The sequence below is a fragment of the Orycteropus afer genome, unplaced genomic scaffold (genome assembly GCF_000298275.1).
Source record: "Orycteropus afer afer isolate SDZICR_OR568_19922 unplaced genomic scaffold, OryAfe1.0 scaffold00026, whole genome shotgun sequence".
NCBI lineage: Eukaryota > Metazoa > Chordata > Mammalia > Tubulidentata > Orycteropodidae > Orycteropus > Orycteropus afer.
Genome location: NW_006921613.1, coordinates 8,922,548 through 8,942,960, shown reverse-complemented (window position 1 = coordinate 8,942,960; position 20,413 = coordinate 8,922,548). Strand labels below are relative to the sequence as shown.

Genomic DNA, 20,413 nt, shown 5'->3' with positions numbered 1-20,413 from the left:
ATAGACTTCAGTGTAACTTTAAAAGGCCATCTAGTAGAGTCACAAAGACCAAGGAGAGGCAACATTTAACATAACTAAGGTATATACCAGGAGCTCTGGTAGCATAGTGCCTAAGGCACTTGACTGCTAACCAGAAGGCTGGCAGTTCAAACCCACCAGCCACTCCTTGGAAGGAAGGTCGGGCAATCTACTTCAGTAGTGATACTGCCTTGGCAACCCAAGGAGGAGTCGCTGTGAGTCGGGTCCGACTCTACAGCACCTAACAACAACAGTTAACAGTCTAATGCTTTAACCACCACATAACCAAAGTGCCTCCTCATGTGCCCATGGTCAAATAATCTAACCTCTTACCAACTTGATTAGTGAATGAAAGACCCAGTGCTAGGTCTTCAAATTCCTAGTTCTCCATTTACCACACCAAACTGGTTTACAGGTAGAATAAGCCAGCTACAAACCAAAAAACCAAACTCACTGCTGTGGAGTTGGATCCAACTCATAGTGCCCCGCCTCCTTGGGTTTCCGAGGTGGTATCACTACGGAAATAGAGCCAGCTATCAGCTGCCTCTAATTTGGTAGTAAGACATCGTACCAGGGGAGCAATTAAGGGACAGCCTGTAACATCACTGGAGGGGCACAAGGGGTGTAGACCATACTGGTTGACACTTTCAGTGGGGGTGATGCCAAAATGACTGTCTATAAAATTTCTGTTTCAGCAGAATTGTATTATTTTTTATGAAAATATACTTTTAGCTAGTTATAACTACAAAAACATTTTGCATAACCCCAGCTTACATGTATCAATATACTTATAAGGCTAAAATTCTATGCTAATTTACTTTTTGAACCTTCTAATGCACTCTAGTCAGAGCTGTCATTATTACCCAACTACAATGATGTTTCAAATCACATGGTTTCATCGTTCATGCTATAAGCATACACTGCTGTTTGCATTCCTACCGGTATTTTCACACTGCTCTTGTAAAATTTTCTGGTATTTTAGCTACAATATTGTGATAATTAGTATTTGTGAACCTATATAAATAACATTTTATGAGAATCATGTAATAATCAAAGGAATAGGAGAAAAATAAAAAAAGGCTTCCAATCAGTTACTAATAATGTTGTAACTAATAATATTGTAATTCAATGTGGAAAGATTTTACAAAACAATTTTGTTTTTAGTATTCATGTAATCTAAGAAATACATTACATTTCAGCAGTTTACAACTACATTTATCACGTATTATTCTATGACTAAAATTGATAATAAACATTACTAAGGATTCTGTAGGAGCTCTGGTAGCGTAGTGCCTAAGGCACTTGACTGCTAACTAGAAAGCTGGTGGTTCAAACCCACCAGCCACTCCTAGGAAGGAAGGTTGGGCAATCTACTTCCGTAGTGATGCTGCCTCGGAAACCCAAGGAGGGGTCGCTGTGAGTCAGGGGCGACTCAACAGCACATAATAACAACAACAACAAGGATTCTGTATGATCTAGTACAGGAGGAGGTCCATGGGGAGGTGGTGACACCATGAGTTACCACACTGCATGACACCAACCCTAATGATGGCACTGGGGACAGCACCACCCTGCTTACAACAGAAAAAGGGAAAAAGTACACAAAATCTTGATTTTAAGCCCCAGGTCCATCCCTTACTATTTGTGTGACCTGTAAAATATTCAATCCCTGAACTTATTTCATTGTTAAAACTTAAGGAAGAGTATCAACCAATCACAATGAGGCAACAACCAGTCAAAATAGATATCAGCTATGAAAAGTTGGGTAGCTGCTCAACTTTATATTTTTGTATATTAGAAAATCTCCAGTTTTATAGTTTATAATAGAAATTTAACTTACTAGAATATTTTGTCTGAGTGACTGTTGTTGTTGTTATGTGCCATTGAGTCGGACTCGACTCATAGCAACCCCTCCTTGGGTTTCTGAGGTGGTATCACTACAGAAGTAGATTGCTCAACCTTCCTTCTGAGGAGTGGCTGGTGGGTTTGAACTGCCAGCCTCTGGTTAGCAGTCAAGTGCCCTAGGCACTATGCTACCAGGGTGCCTTTAAATCAGCTACAACTCTTAGCAACCCCATGCACAACAAAATGAAACACTGCCCAGTCCTGTGCCAGCCTCACAATACTTGATATATCCGAGCCCACCATTGCAGTCACTGTGTCAATCAATCTCATTGAAGGCCTTCCCCTTTTTCATTGACCCTCCATTTTACTAAGCATGACATCTCTCTCCAAGGAATGGTCCCTTCTGACAACATGACCAAACTAAGTGGGGTGAAGTCTGGCCATTCTCACTTCCAAGGAACATTCTGGCTGCACTTCTTCCAGAGAGAATTGTTAGTTCTTTTGGAAGTCCACAGTACTTTCACAATCCTTCACTAACACCACAACTCAAAACTATCAACTCTTCTTCAGTATTCTTTATTCATTGTCCAGCTGCATATGAGCCAATTGAAAATAACCATGGCTTGGGTTAGGTGCACCTAACCCAAAGCAAAGGAGATATCTTTGCTCTTCAGCACTTTAAAGAAGTGTTTTGCAGCAGATTTGCCCAATGCAATATGCTGTCTGATGTCTTGACTGCTGCTTCCATTGGTGTTGATTGTAGAACCAAGGAATATAAAGTCTTTGACAATTTCAAACTTTTCTCCATTAATCCTGATGCTGCTTATTGGTCCAGTTGTGAAAATTTTCATTTTCTTTATGTTGAGATGTAATCCATGCTGCCAACTGTAGGCTTTAATCTTCATCAGTAAATGTTTCAAGTCATCCTCACTTTCAGCAACCAAAGTTGTGTCATCTGTATATCACAGGTTGTTAAGGACTCTTCCTCCAATCCTGACACCACGTTCCACTTCATATAGTCCATCTTCTCGGATTATTTGCTCAGCATACAGATTGAATAAGGATGGTGAAAGGATACAACTCGGATGCACTCCCTCCCTGATTTTAAACCATGCAGTATCCCCTTGTTCTGTTCAAATGATCTATGTACAGGTCCCTCATGAGCACAATTAAGTGTTCTGGAATTCCCATTCTTCTCAAGTGATCCATGATTTGTTATGATCCATACAATTGAATGCTTTTGAATAGTCAATAAAACAAGTAAACATCTTTCTGGCATTCTTTCCTTTCAGCCAAGATCCATCTGAAACCAGCTATGATATTTCTCATTCCATGTCCTCTTTGGAATCCAGCTTGCATTTCTGGAAGTTCTCTGTCAATATACTGCTGCAACCATTTTTGAATTATCTTCAGCAAGATTTTACTTGCATGTGATACTAATGATATTGGTTCAATAATTTCCACATTCTGTGGGATCCCCTTTCTTTGGAATGGGTACAAATATGGATCTCTTCCAGTCAGTTGACCAGGTAGCTTTCTTCCAAATCTCTTGGCATAACCAAGTGAGTGCCTCCAGTGCAGCATCCATTTGTTGCAGCATCTCAATGGGTATTCTGCCAATTCCTGGAGGTTTGTTCTTCACCAATTCCTCCAGTGCAGCTTTGACTTCTTCCTTCAATTTCATTGGTTCCTGATCATATGCTGCCTGCTGAAATGGATGAACATCGAAAAATTCTTTTCGATATAGTGACTCTGTGTATTCTTTCCATTTTCTTTTGATGCTTCCTGCATCGTTCAATATTTTGCCCAAAGGATCTTTCAATATTGCAACTCGAGGCTTGAATTTTTTCCTCAGTTCTTTCAGCTTGAGAAATGTTGAGCATGTTCTTCCCTTTTGTTTTTCTAACACCACATCTTTGCACATTTTATTATAATAATTGACTTTGTCTTCTCAAACTGCTCTTTGAAATCTTCTGTTCAGCTTTTTCATCTTGTCATTTCTCCCATTTGTTTTAGCTACTCTCCATTCAAGGGCAAGTTTTAGAGTCTCTTCTGACATCCACTTTGTTCTTTTCTTCCTTTCCTGTCTTTTTAATGACCTTTTGCTTTCTTCATGGACGATGTTCTTGATGTCATCCCACAATTCCCCAGCTTTTCAGTCATTGGTGTTCAATGCATTAAATATATTCTTTAGATGGTCTCTAAATTGAGAAGGGATATAATCAAGGTCATATTTTGGCTCTCGTGGACTTGGTTTAATTGTCTTCAGCTTCAACTTGAACTAGCATATGAGCAGTTGATGGTCTGTTCCACAATTAGCTCCTGGCCTTGTTTTGGCTGAAGATATTGAGCTTCTCCACTGCCTCTTGCCACAAATGTAGTCAATCTGATTCCTGTGTACTCCATCTGGTGAAGTCCACGTATATAGCCACCATTTATGTTGTTGAAAAAGGTATTTGTGATGAATAAATTGTTGGCAAAATTCTATCATGCAATCTCCAGAATTATGTCTATCACAAAGGCCATATTTTCCAACTACAGGTGATTCTTCTTTGTTTCCAACTCTTGCATTCTAATCACCAGTAAATCAACACACTTTGATTGCATGTTTGGACAATTTCAGACTCCAGAAGTTGGCAAAAAAAAAATCTTCAATTTCCTTGTCTTTGGCTTTGGTGGTTGGTGCGTAAATTTGAATAATAGTAGTATTAACTGGTCTTCCTTATAGGGGGTATGGATATTATCCTATCACTGACAGCATTGTACTTCAGGATAGAATTTGAAACATTCTTTGTGATGATGAATGCCATGCCATTTCTCTTCAATTTGTCATTCCCAGCATAGTAGATCATATGGTTATATTTTAGTTGACCTGCACAGTGCTTTTAAAAATCTGTATGACTTTATGGAAGACATGATGTTCCCCTTCACCAAAGACTCAACCATTCCCTAATGTCATATATAGCCCAGATCACACAAAAAAGTACCCACCTTAAGTGGCCTTAAGTCATTTACATTTGACCTGCTCATTCAGACAAATAACATTCCATCAAGAAGGTGTTAAAAAAATAACAATATATAATTTGTTGACTAAACAGATCATATCAGTTCCAAGGTATATCACTGGCATACCTCCCAGAAGCAGTGAAATAACTTCATGGTTTAATTAGTTACAGGACATGAATTTTTCTAATAACAAGACATATGATCAGTGCTACAAAAATAAAATATGAAATACACTCGCCTTTCAAACCAACCAAAATTACATTCTCAATCTATTTTCCTTTTGTCAGAAAGCATATGTGTTAGTGATCTATAATCAATGCCATAGTCTTCAGAGAAACTACAGCAGAGTTTAATTGTAGATTTCTAGGCATGTCCTTAATACTAAAAGCAGCCATGGCAGCAAAATTAACTCAGGGCTCAAAGTGTCTAAAATGGTTTCATGACACTAATGTTGAAACAAGCCATATGCATGATATGCATGAAAATTACATATCCATGTTTATGAAATACTCCAAACACATTTGACAGGTTTAAGAATAAGCATATAGGTCATTTCCTTTCAATAGCTACTATCACTCAGATCCTGTTCTTTTGATACACTATTTTTTTTATTGCATGAACTCCCGCTGAACTCAAAAGCATATCACAAGAAAACTGAATGGTCAAACTTATGACTTCAATATTTCATCCTCAAATCTATGGATTTAGATATAAGTAGCCAGATTGGGAGGGCACAGAATACCTTGTAGTAATAACTTTTGAATGTTCTTTTATCCTCCAATCCTAGTATTAGATGCATGATCCAATGTAATATTTTAAAAAAAAGCTCTCACTGCTGTCGAGTTGGATACGACTCATAGAGACCCCTCCTTGGGTTTCCGAGGCAGTATCACTACAGAAGTAGATTGCCCAATCTTCCTTGTGAGGAGTGGGTGGTGGGTTTGAACTGCCAGCCTTCTGGTTAGCAGTCAAGTGCCTTAGGCACTAATTATAAAAGGAAATATAAAATTGTATTCTATGCATTGCCTCTCTGTCTTAGACTCTTTAAGATTTGGGTTACCTCCAAGTGTCAGTTAAAATAAACATATTATCTGCCTGTCACTTCAGCAAGGTGGCCTCAAAGGTCCTGAAATATGAGTCTAAATAGAAATCTTTTCTTTCTTCCTATCTGAATATTGTTCCTCTCATTATAAGTTGAAGATAATTTATTAAGTTTTTAAAGTATTAATTACATGGTCATCCTTGAGACTTCAGAATATAAAAAATTTTAAAAAGTAAATACAACCTATAATTCTATCTCCCAGATGAAGCCATTGTGTGTGTCTTCTGGAACTTGATATATAGGCAGGTTGATATGTGTCAACATATAGTGTTTTATACACACACACACACACACATACACATACACATAATATTTTTGCAAAAAAAAAAGGGGGGGATTATACTGTGCATGGTATTTTGTAATCTCATTTTTCTCTTAACCAATATATCATGAGCATCTTCAACATCAATAAATATACACTCAATTTTAATGACTGCATGATGTTCCACAGCATGTATATGTCATAGTTATTAACCAAACTACTCATGGCTGTGTATTTGAGCTATGTCTAATTTCTACTGTTATAATTGATGGAGCAATAAATATTACTTTAAATACATATTCATATATTTATCCACTTATTTTCTTTATGTAAATTCCTGAAAGTGGGATATTTGAGTAAAAAGTATATACATATTTTGAGATTTTGAACTATATAGTTAGGTTCCCCTCTAAAAAGTTTCTACCAATTTGTACTGCTAACAACAGTATATAAGAATTCACAATTCTCCACATTCCTCCCACATGACAATTAACTCATCTACTTAGTCAACCAAATTTAACTGGCTAAAATCTTGAGATAGTAACTTTATTTTCCCACTTCTTTTCTAGCCAGTACCACTGCCATAGGTGACCCTCTTTATTTAGTCAGCAATACGCGTTGCCTTGGGGGAATCTAACAGAGCCAAATTGGGGCAGGAGGAGGGTCAAATTTTTGCTTTTTGAATGCCAAAGTAGATTCTTGAAAGTCAGAGTATCACCATCATTCTGAATGCCAGCAACCTAGAATTTCATTAAATGAGCCTTTTGAGACGAAAGAAAAGAGTTTCTTGAAGTCACAAAAGACTAATCCTTAAAGCAATCAGGGCAAAATGTTACATAAGCAACAGATTAAAAAGAAATGACCTATTTTCTCCATCTCCCATTCCAGGGACTTTGAAGAGGAAAGGGCTTAGCTGCCAGTGAATTCCTAAAAGGAGCTGCCTCACACTCTACCTATTATTAGAGAATAAGTGTGGGTAATAGTATGCTCAGATAGTTTGGGGGAATATGAGTGTGGAGGGGTGCTTACTTCCCATTGAAGTGTGCTGATGTGGGAGTAATAGAGAAACAGGATTTCAGGAACAGAGAGGACCATGTGAAAATCCAAGTCTTCTCAGGCCCAGAGAGGAGGAAAAGAGCAACCAAACATTGTATGTTTCCCTAGGAGGGTGTAGAAGTCAGTCAAGAGGGAGAGGGAAAGCCAGCAACCCAAGGAGACCAGAGACCAGACAGGGACACAGAAGTGGGAAGTTTCAAATGCCTGCAGAGGAAATGCTGCTGATCAGTGACAGATGAGGCAATTGTGCATCCCAGACTCAAACTAAATTTAACCGAAAACATGAGTTTAATTGTTCTGTTTTCAGGCAGAAAAGGGGTTCAAGTTCATTTTAGAAAATTTAACAAGTTTGTGTTCTTGCATGCCAAAGTGTATTCTGGATTGTAGACTTCATACCTGCTACATAAGCTAGAAATGACAAAACGTCCTTTCACTTGTCTCCTTCATGCCAAATCAGGTTCTGAGTCATATCCTTTCCATCTCTACACTAGCTGTCAATTTCATCCCACTCTTTTCTTCCCACTGTCACAGACCTGCTGTCTAAATTCAACTCTCATTATCTTTAAACTTGGCTATTCCAACAGCCTCCTGATGCATCTCCCTATACCATTCATTTATTTCCTCATCCAAACATACTCCATCCACCCTGCCTCTAGAGTATTATTTCTAAAATGCAAAAAATGAGCATGCCACTCTTCTACTTGGAAGCTATCCATATTTATCCAGTACTGTCAGGATAAAGTCTAATCATATGTGGTTGTCAATCAATCCGTCTCTAATGCCATCTGAAAGAGACACCCTCACCCTTAACTTTATCATACACTGCAGCTACAACTTAGAATATCATTCCTGGAATAGAACATGGTTTTCGTTTTTATTTTTTCAGGTTGTATGCCTTTGTATTGCTGTTTGAGTCAACCTGCAATATCCTTATCCAGGGTAACCAGTTGAGGAGGAGGATCCATAAAGATTGTAACAGTGGCCAGCATGTTATTTTCAATATTTTAAGAAATTTAATAAAAAACACAGATTTTCCTATGTTATGAATGCAGACTCACTAAAGCTGTTTTTGTTTTTATGTTACATTGGAGACCATTAAATCAACCTGGTATGGAAAATTGCTATATTATGCTGGTTAGAAGCTATGACTAGAGACTGTATATGTCTTTGCCAAATAAAAATTGGAAAATCTAGTTAATTATTAATATGATGTTCTTTTCATTTCCATAATTTTAATGACGGGCTCCATAGGGCCTTTTGAGTAAATGTTAATAAAAGTAATCCTTGTTGGAAAGATTAGGAACAATGATTGAAAGAAGAAGGGAAGAGGAATTGGAAGAAATAATGGAAAAAGAAGGAAGGTTGGAGAATGCTCATTGAACAGCTATAAATATTAAAGTTACACCATTTAACCCTCAAAATAAAATAATCTCTATGGAAAATATTTTAATCTCCATCTTACAGATAAGGAAAACAAGCAGAGAGGGGTTAAAGAAGTCATTCAGTCAGCCAGTGCACATGGAGCTGGAATTTGAACTCAGATCCAATGGATACAGAATCTACTTCCATAAGGTCACAGCTGTGATAATCCTATGGAGTGTACTTCTGCTCTGACACACATGGGTCACCATGAGTTGGAATCCACTCAAAGGCAACTGGCTTATTTTCTGTTTTTATATTTACATGTATTGTTATTTACACAGTATGTAGCAGTACTATGCAACTGTTATGCACGTTTCACATTGTTTCTCATAAGCATTATAAACTCATACACATTATATATCTGGAGTCAACAGTAACACCGTCAAACTATCCACTTTGTGCAATGCTAAAAGATGATTTCAAATTTCATACTACCTACTTTGTATTTTCCAAACTTATCTGATCATAAGCTTCATCTAGAATATTCCCAGACCTCATTCCTTGGCGAGTCTTAAATTTTAAGTCAGAGTGAAGCTAAGTAATCAGTAGTTTTTACAAGTGGCTTCAGTGACACTGATCACTGTACAGGAATTAGCAGATACTCACCAATGTATAATTTTAAAGGATAACAACATAAATGAGTTGAAATATTTTTTCTAAAAATACTTGAGAAGTGCTGAAGACCTAGAGACGGTGGGTATTCAAACTTACATTTTTTTTTTAACCAAATGAGTGAGAGTTTAGGAAACATAAAGAAACAGCTGTATACTAACTAAGCTAGGACCAGAGGATACGATAGACTACCTTTCCACCCTCTCAGCCCTTTGATCTTCCCTTTTCCTTCTTCCTGTCCTCTTTTTTCTGCTTCCTTTCCTCTCTTTTCTCCTTCGTTTCATCTCTTTTCTCGTTCCTTTATCACTTACCTGAGTTCTTCCCTGACTTCCACTATGGTGTTCCCTGATATTACAAACACTTCATTCATGTCATCAGTCAGCATGTTGCAGGCATAACCAATGTTGATGGCAGTTTCTGATTTAAAAAAAAGCACAAGCACAAATTATTTAGAATATTACTAATAACATAAATGACTTTTCTATAAGTTTCAAAGCAATACTTGTAGTTCCTCATAGCTTGTAGATCTCCTTAATGCCAAACAGAGTATGATGGGTGATAAAATGAAAAAGATCCAAAGGAAAATTCAAAGACCTTGGTTCCATAATCAAGTTCACCACTTACTGAAGTAGCAGCATTTATGGATCTAACTTTCTCATCGACTTTCAAAAAATTCTTTTGATTTCCTAAATAGTACTCATGAAAATACCTTAAGATTTTGTAATATAGTCAAATGTACTAATACAAAATATTTTACCAAATGTTTCAAATATTGCCTTTGGAGACCTAAAATAATAAACTAGCTAATATTCAGTTCTGATATAGTAGGCAAATTAAAGAAAAATCTCACAAAATATTCAAGTGAATAATATAAATGTCCCTGTAAAATTCTTATCATTTCCTGAATGCAACATTGCCATTAAATTAGTTGAAATTTGGAATTTGAATGTCTCAACAATCAGGATTGCTGATACTAGAGAACTGGAGAATTGCATGGTGGTAGACAGTTCCTCCTCTAATTTTATAGAAATGAAGCCTAGGATTTTTAGACCACTTCCATTTTCAATAGTCATTGGGTTCTATGTAACTCTGTAGAGCCACTGGACTCTAATTAATCTACACAGTCATTGGATATGTCTTAAATCAAGGAAGGCAATTGATAAAAGCTCACCATATCCTTTGAATAAAGGATCAAATCAAAGTCAAATAATAGTAAACTTATGGATATTCATAACTAATTGAACTAGTGTCCCCAAAGATCAATATCAAATTCTAGGAAGTTTCTATCTAGTAACATACTATTGGGCTCAACTCTCCACTGTTTATTTTTTGTAATCAGTAATTTGGATGGAGATATAGAGAACTAACTTAACACACTTAAATACTCAATGCTCTTTTAAAAACACCTAAGAGGTAGATAGAATCTTAAAAGAATGTGTGTGCCAGTTAATTGAATATTTTCAGCTTACTGATAGTCAAGCATAAAATTGTTTTGGGTTTCATAAGTACTGGTAGCAACAGATTCAAAATGTATTGATTCTCTTTTTCCATTTTAGGAAACACCATATTCTGACCATAATAATTCTTTCTCTGATGACTTAAGTGTTTTTGTCATGACTGGAAGTGGATCTGTTCTCATTGTTTGTATGAGCAGTGCTGGAATTCAGCTAGTTTGCATTGGGACAGCTTTAATGGTTGTTAAAATATCAAAATATTTCCATACCAGTTGATAAACAGCTGCTTCTCCAAGCTTCCCCAAGGTCTTCCCACCACTTTGGCCCCTCCTCCAAAATCCCCCAAACCTCCCTACCATCTAGAAAGTAAGGGAGTTACCACGAGGTCTCCTGGGTCCTGCTTCAGTGCTGTGCCAACATCTGTCCTCACTAGAGGTCAATACTCTTAAAGACCAGTTGTTAAAGAATTTAATACCATTGTTGTCTATAGGTGGAACTATTACAATTAAGAGACACAGGCAATCAGGCTGAAAGTCAACTGACCCCAAAGTGTAATGTTGGAAGTATTTTGTCAGTTTGTCTTAGTTTTCTTTTGTTTTGCAATAACAAATTATTATATTATATTAGCTTTCATTTTTTGTATCTCAACTTTTTCCTATGTGGCACATTGAACAAATATTCAATTAATTTAAGCTTTCTGGTTAATTATAATTTTTACCATAAAAGTTATCTTCCTCTTTTCAAAACATCATCAAAATTCATTTTCAAATTACCTTGCTTGTCTCCTGTTAAGACCCAAATCTTAATATTGGCTAGTGATAAACTTGTAACTGTTTCAATAACACCCTCTTGTAATTTATCCTCTACAGCAGTGGCACCTAGTAGCTTCATCGAAAAATAGAGAAGACAGTATGTTAATGCACACAAGCAACATTCATTACATATATGGCTTTTAATCACAGAATCTGGAAATCAAGGAACATGAAATGAAGACAGAAATGATAATGCATTGATGTAGTAGTCATCCCACTATGTGCAACAATGTTCTGGAGAGGATCCCAAGAGGAAGTTTCCAAATCAAATTAATTAATGGGTACACTGCTTAATGACAGAGATCCTAGAAGTAAGAATTTATGTGATGGGGTATAATTTGCTCAGACAGCACGTTAGTTTGAAGGGTCAGAAGCCATTTGGGCCTCTAGGGACTTAAGAACACCCCAGATGCTACCCCACATATATCACCTATGGCAATCCAAAGGAAAGCTTTCACCCCATATCAAGAGGCTGATCACAAAAAAAGGTAGAGCCATTCCCCAAACCAGCAGATGCCATAAACTAAAAAGTAAAGGCCCCCATGCTCTGATTTATCCAAAGATGAACACACAAGGCATCCTCCCTTGTACGGCTGAGGAACCTGGACACTGGCACATCATAGAAGAGTGGTTTCTAGAATAAACCACATAGCTATCAGCAGAATCTTCTGTGTGTAGGATGGTTTGGAGCCAGAGCACACTCTTCATGGCAATTCTCCTTCAGTGAAAAAGTGAGTCACAAAGCAGAAAGAGAAAATAAAACATCAAGGACATACTAGAGGTTGACAAAGAATAGGGAGTCTACTATTTTGTCCTTCCAATTGACTTCCAATTTCGTAAGTCATCACTAGTAGAAATAAACTTCTAAGCCCTCTAAGGCCACATATGGCAAATTTAAAGCCAATGTACAAAGCATGAGTCAATGTTTGAAAGAGCAACATCTGCTGTGTGCAAGATGATTTAGCCAATAGCTTATTTCAACAACTTATTTCTATGCTAGATCTCTAAACATATACTATCCATTTCTAAACACAAACCATCATGTTTCTAAATTCATACCATCAAATCTCTTTCAATTTCTTCATACAGCCCAGCTATCCGTTCATCTCGCTCATCCATGGCAGCATTTGCATCTTCAAGCATTTTGTACCACTCTTTAAAATACTTGTCATCCAGATCTCTGTAGGCAATGGCCAGTGTTCGGAGGCCTTCCCCAGCAAATTCCTGACAGAGGAGACAAAATTACTAACAGTCAAAAAAACATAATCACAGCAATAACAACAACAGCAAGTTCTTCATTCAAATGTTTGATCATACAGATCTCCAATCATTTAGCTCCTTGGAAACGGGAGATAATGTTTGGATTTTATGTTCTATTTCTATGGGTTATAAAATGTTCAAGGGAGCTAGGCTCCTCACTAAAGACAGTTGAAACATCCTAATTAAGAGGTGATCAACGATGCCCATGCCTTGAGATATCATTTGAAGCAACATATATTAGGTTCCAAACTACTTTTGGCTAAAGAAAGCTCTCTGGGCCAAGACAGGGATAAATGTTCAGAGGGGCCATAACTCTCAAATCAGAAAAAAAAAAAAAAAAAAAAAAGCAGCAGGCTCTCTCAAGGGCATGACATCTCACCAAAGTCTTGTCACATTCCCCTACTAACATAGTTATATAGAAAATTAATTAAGTCTTAACTATGTGACTGGCACTGTTCTAAGCACTGTTGTTCTTAGGTGCTGTCAAGTCATTTCCGATTCATAGAGACCCCATGCACAGCAAAACGAAACACTACCCGATTCCGCGCCAGCTCCATGATCCCTGCTATACTTGATCCCATCATCGCAGCCACTGTGTCAATCTATCTCGTTGAAGGCCTTCCCCTCTTTCGTTGACCCTCCACCCTACCAAGCATGACATCCCTCTCCAGGGCACGGTCCCTTCTGACAACATGACCAAAGTAGGTCAGCCACAGGGATCCAGGTGAGAGAGGGAACCCAGGTATGCCCAAAGCCTCAGGGCAGGAGAGAGGGAGAAAGGGGATTAAAAGCCCAGGAACCAGGACAGAGGAGGAGTCAGCCACAGGGACTCAGGTAAGGGTAGTAGGAGAGGTTTCCAACACGGAGACAAACTTGTCTGTCAGTTTGTCCTACCGTGGTGATGTGTTGATGTGAGTTTTGAGCCTGAGCCACTGGTGTTTCAAACCCAGTGGGATGCACATGGTGCACAGGTATCAGCCCAGCTTATAGACTGAGACAGACTAGGAAGAAGGAAGAGGCCATCCACTTCTCAAAGAATCAGCCAGGGAAAACCTTATGAATAGTTCTAAGCACTACTGCTTGTGAATTTACCACACTGATTTATCATTTGCCACAAATATATTATCTTTATTATTTTAATTTATGGATGATATAGTTGATGGATAGAGAGTTTAAGGAACTTGTATGAGGTTACCCATCTAGCAAGTTGCAAAGGTGAGATTCAAGTTCAGGTCTTGACTACTAAGTCTGAGCTCTTAACGTAGATTCTGAGCCACAGCTCTTCTCCAGGAAATGTCATGGCATCAGGGAGGAAGGAAAGACCACTAATACCACAAAGACTATTGTGCTCATAAAAATCCTGAAAATTCTGTACCTACTGGCACATGTGTTAAAACACACAATCTTAGCCTCCTGAAATCCAGCTTATTAAATGTCATGATCTCATTAGGAATCCCTGAATCACATTCTAAAAGTGATTTACCATTTCTCACCTTGAACTCCTATGCCATATTTTAATGACTCCCCTGTGGCACTTGTTACATTCAGCTTTGTTTTTATACGTATTTGTATAGTTGTATCATTATCCCTGCTAGATTGTGAACATTTAAGGGCAAGGATTGTGAGTTCCCATCCATGAATCCAATAACAAATATAGAAAGAGCACACATTTCTAAAAAGAAAAATTCATTTCTACTGCATAATGACATTCCTAGTTTAAAACCTAAATGAATATTCTTCTGGAATCAGACCACAATATAAATTGCCATGTTAGTGCTAAGCTTTCTTGAAAAATTATCTAAAAACAACATTTTTATTTGTATAACCTTTACATTATATTTCAAAATACTTTTATACTCACTATTTTATTTCACAACTGTGGTAGAAGATAGGTAAGGTGAGTTAAAGAAGACAATGAAAGCATTTCTCAAAAGCAAAATAGTTTGTCCAGGGTCACATACAAATAGAATAGAATAAATACACATTTTTCTTTACTCTTGGGTTAGGGCCTTTTCACAAAACCCTGATATCTCCTTAGCTATAGATTCCTGAGATTGTCACTGAAAGTACCATACCCTGGGCAGTATAGTACTTTATTCATTCTGTGGCCTGACATAACCCTGTTCAGTACAGGAGGCTGAGAGTATTCAGGAACCTAGTAGCAGATTTTGGCAACTGGAGAGAAGATAATACCTGGTGAAATACATGTCTCACCCAGAATGCTTAAATCTACACTAAAGTGGATAATAGTCTGATTTAACTCTTTAAGTAATGAGTACCTAATAGGCATTTGGTAACTCAAAAGTCATATGGTTTTGTCCTCTGGCTTCTTTTACTCAACATTATGTTTGTGATATTCATCTGTTTTTGCATATAGCTATAATTCATTCATTTTCATTGTTGTATAGTATTCCACTGTGTGGATAATACCATGATTTCTACTCATGATGGACATTTGGATAATTTCTTTTTTAGGGTCTATTATGAATATTTCTATGAATATTATTATACTTACATTATTATTATTATAATTTTTTGTGAATCTATACAGACACCCCAGACATTTTCTTGAAGTATAAACCTAGCAGTGGCATTACTGGAGTCACAAGATACCAGTATATTCATCTAAAATAGATATTAAACAGATAATCATTCAGAGTGGTTGTATCAACTTGTATTTCCTCCAACAGTATATGAGAGCATTGGCTGGGTCATGGGAGCTCTGGTGGCATAGTGCCTAAGGCATTTGACTGCTAGCCAGCAGGCTGGTGGTTCAAACCCACTAGCCACTCCTCAGAAGGAAGGTTGGGCAATCTACTTCCATAGTGATGCCGCCTCGGAAACCCAAGAAGGGTCGCTGTGCATTGGATCCCGACTCCATGCGAGTGCATTGCATTTTTTGCGTTGGCTGTGTCATATCCTCACCAAAATTCAGTATTTTCTGTCTGTAGTATACAGTTTCATTTAGTGGTGTGCTGGTAAATCTGCTCTAGGGGGTGGGAGGGAACCCTGTTTTGTAGCATTTGTCAGTTTCCACAGTGCAAATACTCCCTATATGACCAATTTCAAACTACCAATAGTCTAAGAAATGATTCACAAAATTCTTGAATCTTTAAAAAATGGTTCTTATGACCTGTATGTATAGTAGCTCTGGTGGCATAGTGCCCAAGGCATTTGACTGCTAACCAGAAGGTTAGCAGTTCAAAACCACCAGCTGCTCCTTGGAAGGAAGGTTGGGCAATCTGCTTCTGCAGTGATACCGCCTGAGAAACCCAAGGAGGGGTTGCTATGAGTTAGATCTGACTCCACAGCAGTACGTTTGGTTTGGTTTTTATGACCTGTATGAGCCACCTCAAGCATACTAATTATTCCATTTATAAATAGTTTAAAAACAGGCAAAATCGATCTAAGGTGTTAGAAGTCAGGGTAAAAGTTACCTTTGTGGGGGAGGGGAGTGGCAAGAAAGGGGCACAAGAGGAACTCAGACATTCTGGAATATTCTATCTCTTGATCATAGTGCTGGCTTACAAGTTGTTGTTGTTGTTATTATGTGCCGTCGAGTCGGCCCCGACTCATAGCGACCCCTCCTTGGGTTTCCAAGGCAGTATCACTACGGAAGTAGGATTGCCCAACCTTCCTTCTGAGGACTGGCTTACAAGGGTATATTTATTTTCTGTAGCTTCATCAAGCTGTGCACTTTTGATTTCTGTATATGTTATACTTCAATAAAGATATCTAAAAGTTACATAGTGCCCCAAACAGCTTTGTACCAAGTAAGCAAATCTTAGCATAAAAGAGAAAATGTTAGAGATGGACTATGATGTGTTCAAACTCCTGTATGTGGATGGAAGAAAAGGAAACTTCAAAGCACTTACTTCTACTAGCAAAATGGAGAATTTTCTCCATTTGGGGCCAATATATTTTTAATTTTCAATTTTTAACAAAAATTTCACTGGGCCATCTAGATTTAAACCAGTAAACTGAGCACATACATCTCCTTCTACTTCCCAAAGTTCCGTGAAATTAGAGAATAGATTTTAAGAATGAAAAGTTCTAGAAAAGATGAAAATTAGAAAATGATACAAAGTTAGATTGACAGAGACAATAGAGCAGGGAAACTTGCAACCCAAAATTCCAGAGAAGAGTCATCTTCTGTGGGAGCACTGGATAAGGTCCAAGCTTAGAAGTAACAAATACGAATACCTGGAGTTGCCCCAGGAAAAAGCTAAAGATAATTAATTAAATAAGTAAACTTGGTACATTTGGGCCTGTCACACCCATCCCAACTCTCTCTACCCCTTTTTCAAACATTCAGAGCAAAAAAGCAAAGAGATGGAAAATAGGAGAAAAATTAAGTAACATGATGGATCAATCCTGGAAATCAATGATCCATCTAATAGGAATTCCAGAAACAGAGAGAAGAGACAATGTAAGACATAAAACAATTTAAGAGACAATAGCATTTTTCCCTGTGTTGAAGACGCATGTCTTCTTATCAAAAAGATCCACAGAGTGCTGGAAAGGATGAATTCCTACACCTCCATAATTCTTGGTAAATGTTCAGCATCCCAAGGATAAAGAAATGAAAATACTTAAAAAATTCCATACAGAACATGGATTACCTACAAAGGAATGTGATTCAAACTGACATCAGATTTCTCATCGGCATCTCTCAATGCTTCGAAGGCAAATAAATGAGCAGTAACTTTTCTAAGACATAATGTTTAATCCCATGAATTCTATACCCAGTCAGAATACTAAGCAAATGCCAAATCAAAACAGGAACATCGTTGGATTTGCAATGACTGAGAAAATTACCGCCTATAGATCATCCTTGGAAGAATTACTCAAGGATTTACCAGACCAAAATGGAAAAAGAATATATAATAGCACATAAGATAAGATAAAACTAGCAGTAGTTGCTGAGTATCACTTATTTAAAGAAGTTAAAAATAAGGTAGAAAAGAACCCATTGGCCATGACATATGGAACAGTTTCCTAAAGATTAAGCAACAGAATTATATTTCCTCCTTTGTGGATTCAATCTTGTCATTGTTCTTCAGTGAAGAATATTGACACAGTCACAATTCTATGAATGCTATTATTACATTGGAATTAACATGTGAACAAAGTACAGTAGACTTGATTTTAATACAGAATAGAATGTAAGTTTTATAAGACTTAACAAAGTAAAAATATGTGGTGGTTAAGTTTGTGTGTTAACTTGGCTGGGCTTGGTTGAGTGGCTAGGCAGCTAGATGTAGTTATTTCCCATGGTGAGACTGGTAATTAACTCCATGGTGCAATCTATTGGAGCAGCCTAGTAGCTGCTTTGGGTATGTGGTGTGCTGCACATACATAAGAAACAGCTTTGGGAATGGTCTCTAGCTGATGGCATACTTAAACCCTGCATGTAGCCATGTTGTTGTTCATCAGCCTGCCATGTTCTGCCAACCTTGGGACTTTCAAGTTAATGGTCTGCCATGTGATTTGGTAACATCGGGACAGTGCCTTTTTACTTGTCAACCTTGGGCTTGTTAGTCTCAGCAGCCAGCAGCTGTCTGAGTAAAAGAAATCCTCCGGCTTCAATGGATCAGGAGTAGGAGGCAGAGCTGAAGGCCAAGGTTTAGGGACTTTCACCCAGCCCCTGGAGCCTGGCCCTTTGAACTCAGACTGAAAACCTCCATAATATAAGAGAATAAACTCTTTCTTTTTCAAACCATCCCATTTGTGGTATATTCCTGTCAGAGTGGCACTAGATAACCAAAACAGAATATAATAATAAAAAAGTAGGAAGTGTAGGGAGTGACAAATTGAAGTGTCATTGTGGTAATTTCATATACTTCAAAGTGTTAAGCCAACAAATATTAACTCAATTTCATAAATCACAGAAGTATTTACAAGTGAACTAAAATTATGCCCAGAATTTTCTTTAAAATAATTCAGTAAAAAAAATCAATTCTAGATTGGGTTAGATAAAACAGAATTGACAAAATGTTAACAATTATTGATGTTTGGTGGTATGTATATGTCCTTTTATATATTGAAAATTTCTATTAAGAAGTTAAAATTAAATAATAATTGAATAAATTAATGTTATTCAGTTTAAAGAAATGTAAGCATATTACTAATAATTATAACAATAACTTAAGGGGAAAAAGGAGAGACAGAAAGAGAAGCTAATATAAGTGGTTGACTCTGAGCGGCAAGGCTAGAAGGAGAGATTGGTTTTTACTTTTCCTTCTAGACCCTTCTTTAAAAATTTCTTAATTTTTGCCATACAAAAATTTATTTTAATGATAAAAAGTCATTTGAAACTATGTTTTATGGAATTAGTATTTAATAATTGGTCAAGGTATTGGGAACCATACATCTTTGTTGTTGTTGTTGTGCACCATCAAGCTGATTCTGACTCATAATGACCCTATAGAACAGAGTAGAACAGCTTCCTAAGGTTTCCTAGGCTGTAATCTATATGAGAGCAGATCACCAGGTCTTTCCTCCTGAGGAGTGGCTGGTGGCTCGAACTGCCAACCTTTCAGTTGCAGTCAAGCACTTAACCATTGCAACACCAAGTCTCTTTACTTCTCCTTTAGTGTCTGAATAAACTGACAATCTTAAAAAATACATCTGGTGCTTTATCCTTCTAATAGGGAAAAAAGTAAACTAGTAGTTGCTAAATCTCTCACATACCCATAATCGCTAAAACATGTGTAGATTATCTGAGGAAAATACTAAAACCTTTCACTTTGCCTGTGCCTCCAGTGGTTATTTTATAGGCCTCTACACTCCAAGTGTTTTACCCATTTCTGCTCTTTTGGACATTGCCTTTGATCATGTCTCTTCTTGTTGCATTTTCTGTCTCATGGCACAGATATAGATTTGCAATCAGGTACAAGTTAAAGCATGACACATCTTAATTTGGTAAACAGAAAGAAAATTCAATGCACATTACAATGATATGGGTTAGCCCAGAGAGACCATAAGAAAAATTACCCAAAATTCTCTGTTAGGCAGTTGGTAGCACATTGGATATTGCAATCATATTTTACAAGCCCTGCCTTCCCAAACCACTACTGGGTCCCCTACTGATTCGAAAATCTAGTTACTGACTTGTAACAATCTTTTGTTCTCTTAATTCACACAAACACTTCTTTGCCTTTAACTCGAAGCCCCACTGGGCATTACCAGTTGCTTCTTCTCTGTTCTGCACAACAGTGAATTAACTCAAGAGGACATTACCAAAGGGGACAGATGATTTAAATCATTTAATTACTGCATGTAACACAAGTTTAATCCTAAATGAGCATTTGAATAAAGTCTTCTCCTATATAAAACCATTCAAAATTGATAATCAGATATGAAAACCTCAGAATCTAGAGACCAAAAATAATAAAATGAATAAAGCAAAGGGCGAGGCAAATTGATATTCCTTGAGAAAAAAAAAAAAATCTTTTACATAAAAAGACTAAAATTAGGTTTCCTATAACTTAAGATGGGAGCTCTGGTAGCATAGTGGCTACAGACACTTGCCTGCTAACCAGACGGCTGGCGGTTCAAACCC

At 37.3% G+C, this 20,413-nt stretch overlaps 1 protein-coding gene across 1 annotated transcript in view; it reads right to left on the bottom strand.

Moving 5' to 3' along the window:
* Window positions 1-20,413, bottom strand: part of ATP8B4 (ATPase phospholipid transporting 8B4 (putative)) — a 347,934-nt gene that overhangs the window by 45,679 nt on the left and 281,842 nt on the right. The window contains exons 18-20 of the mRNA XM_007935307.1: window positions 12,649-12,813; window positions 11,551-11,662; window positions 9,635-9,740 (exon numbers count right to left, since the gene is read on the bottom strand). Of these exons, the coding sequence (XP_007933498.1) occupies window positions 9,635-9,740; window positions 11,551-11,662; window positions 12,649-12,813 (383 nt within the window). The remainder of the gene's footprint in view (window positions 1-9,634; window positions 9,741-11,550; window positions 11,663-12,648; window positions 12,814-20,413) is intronic.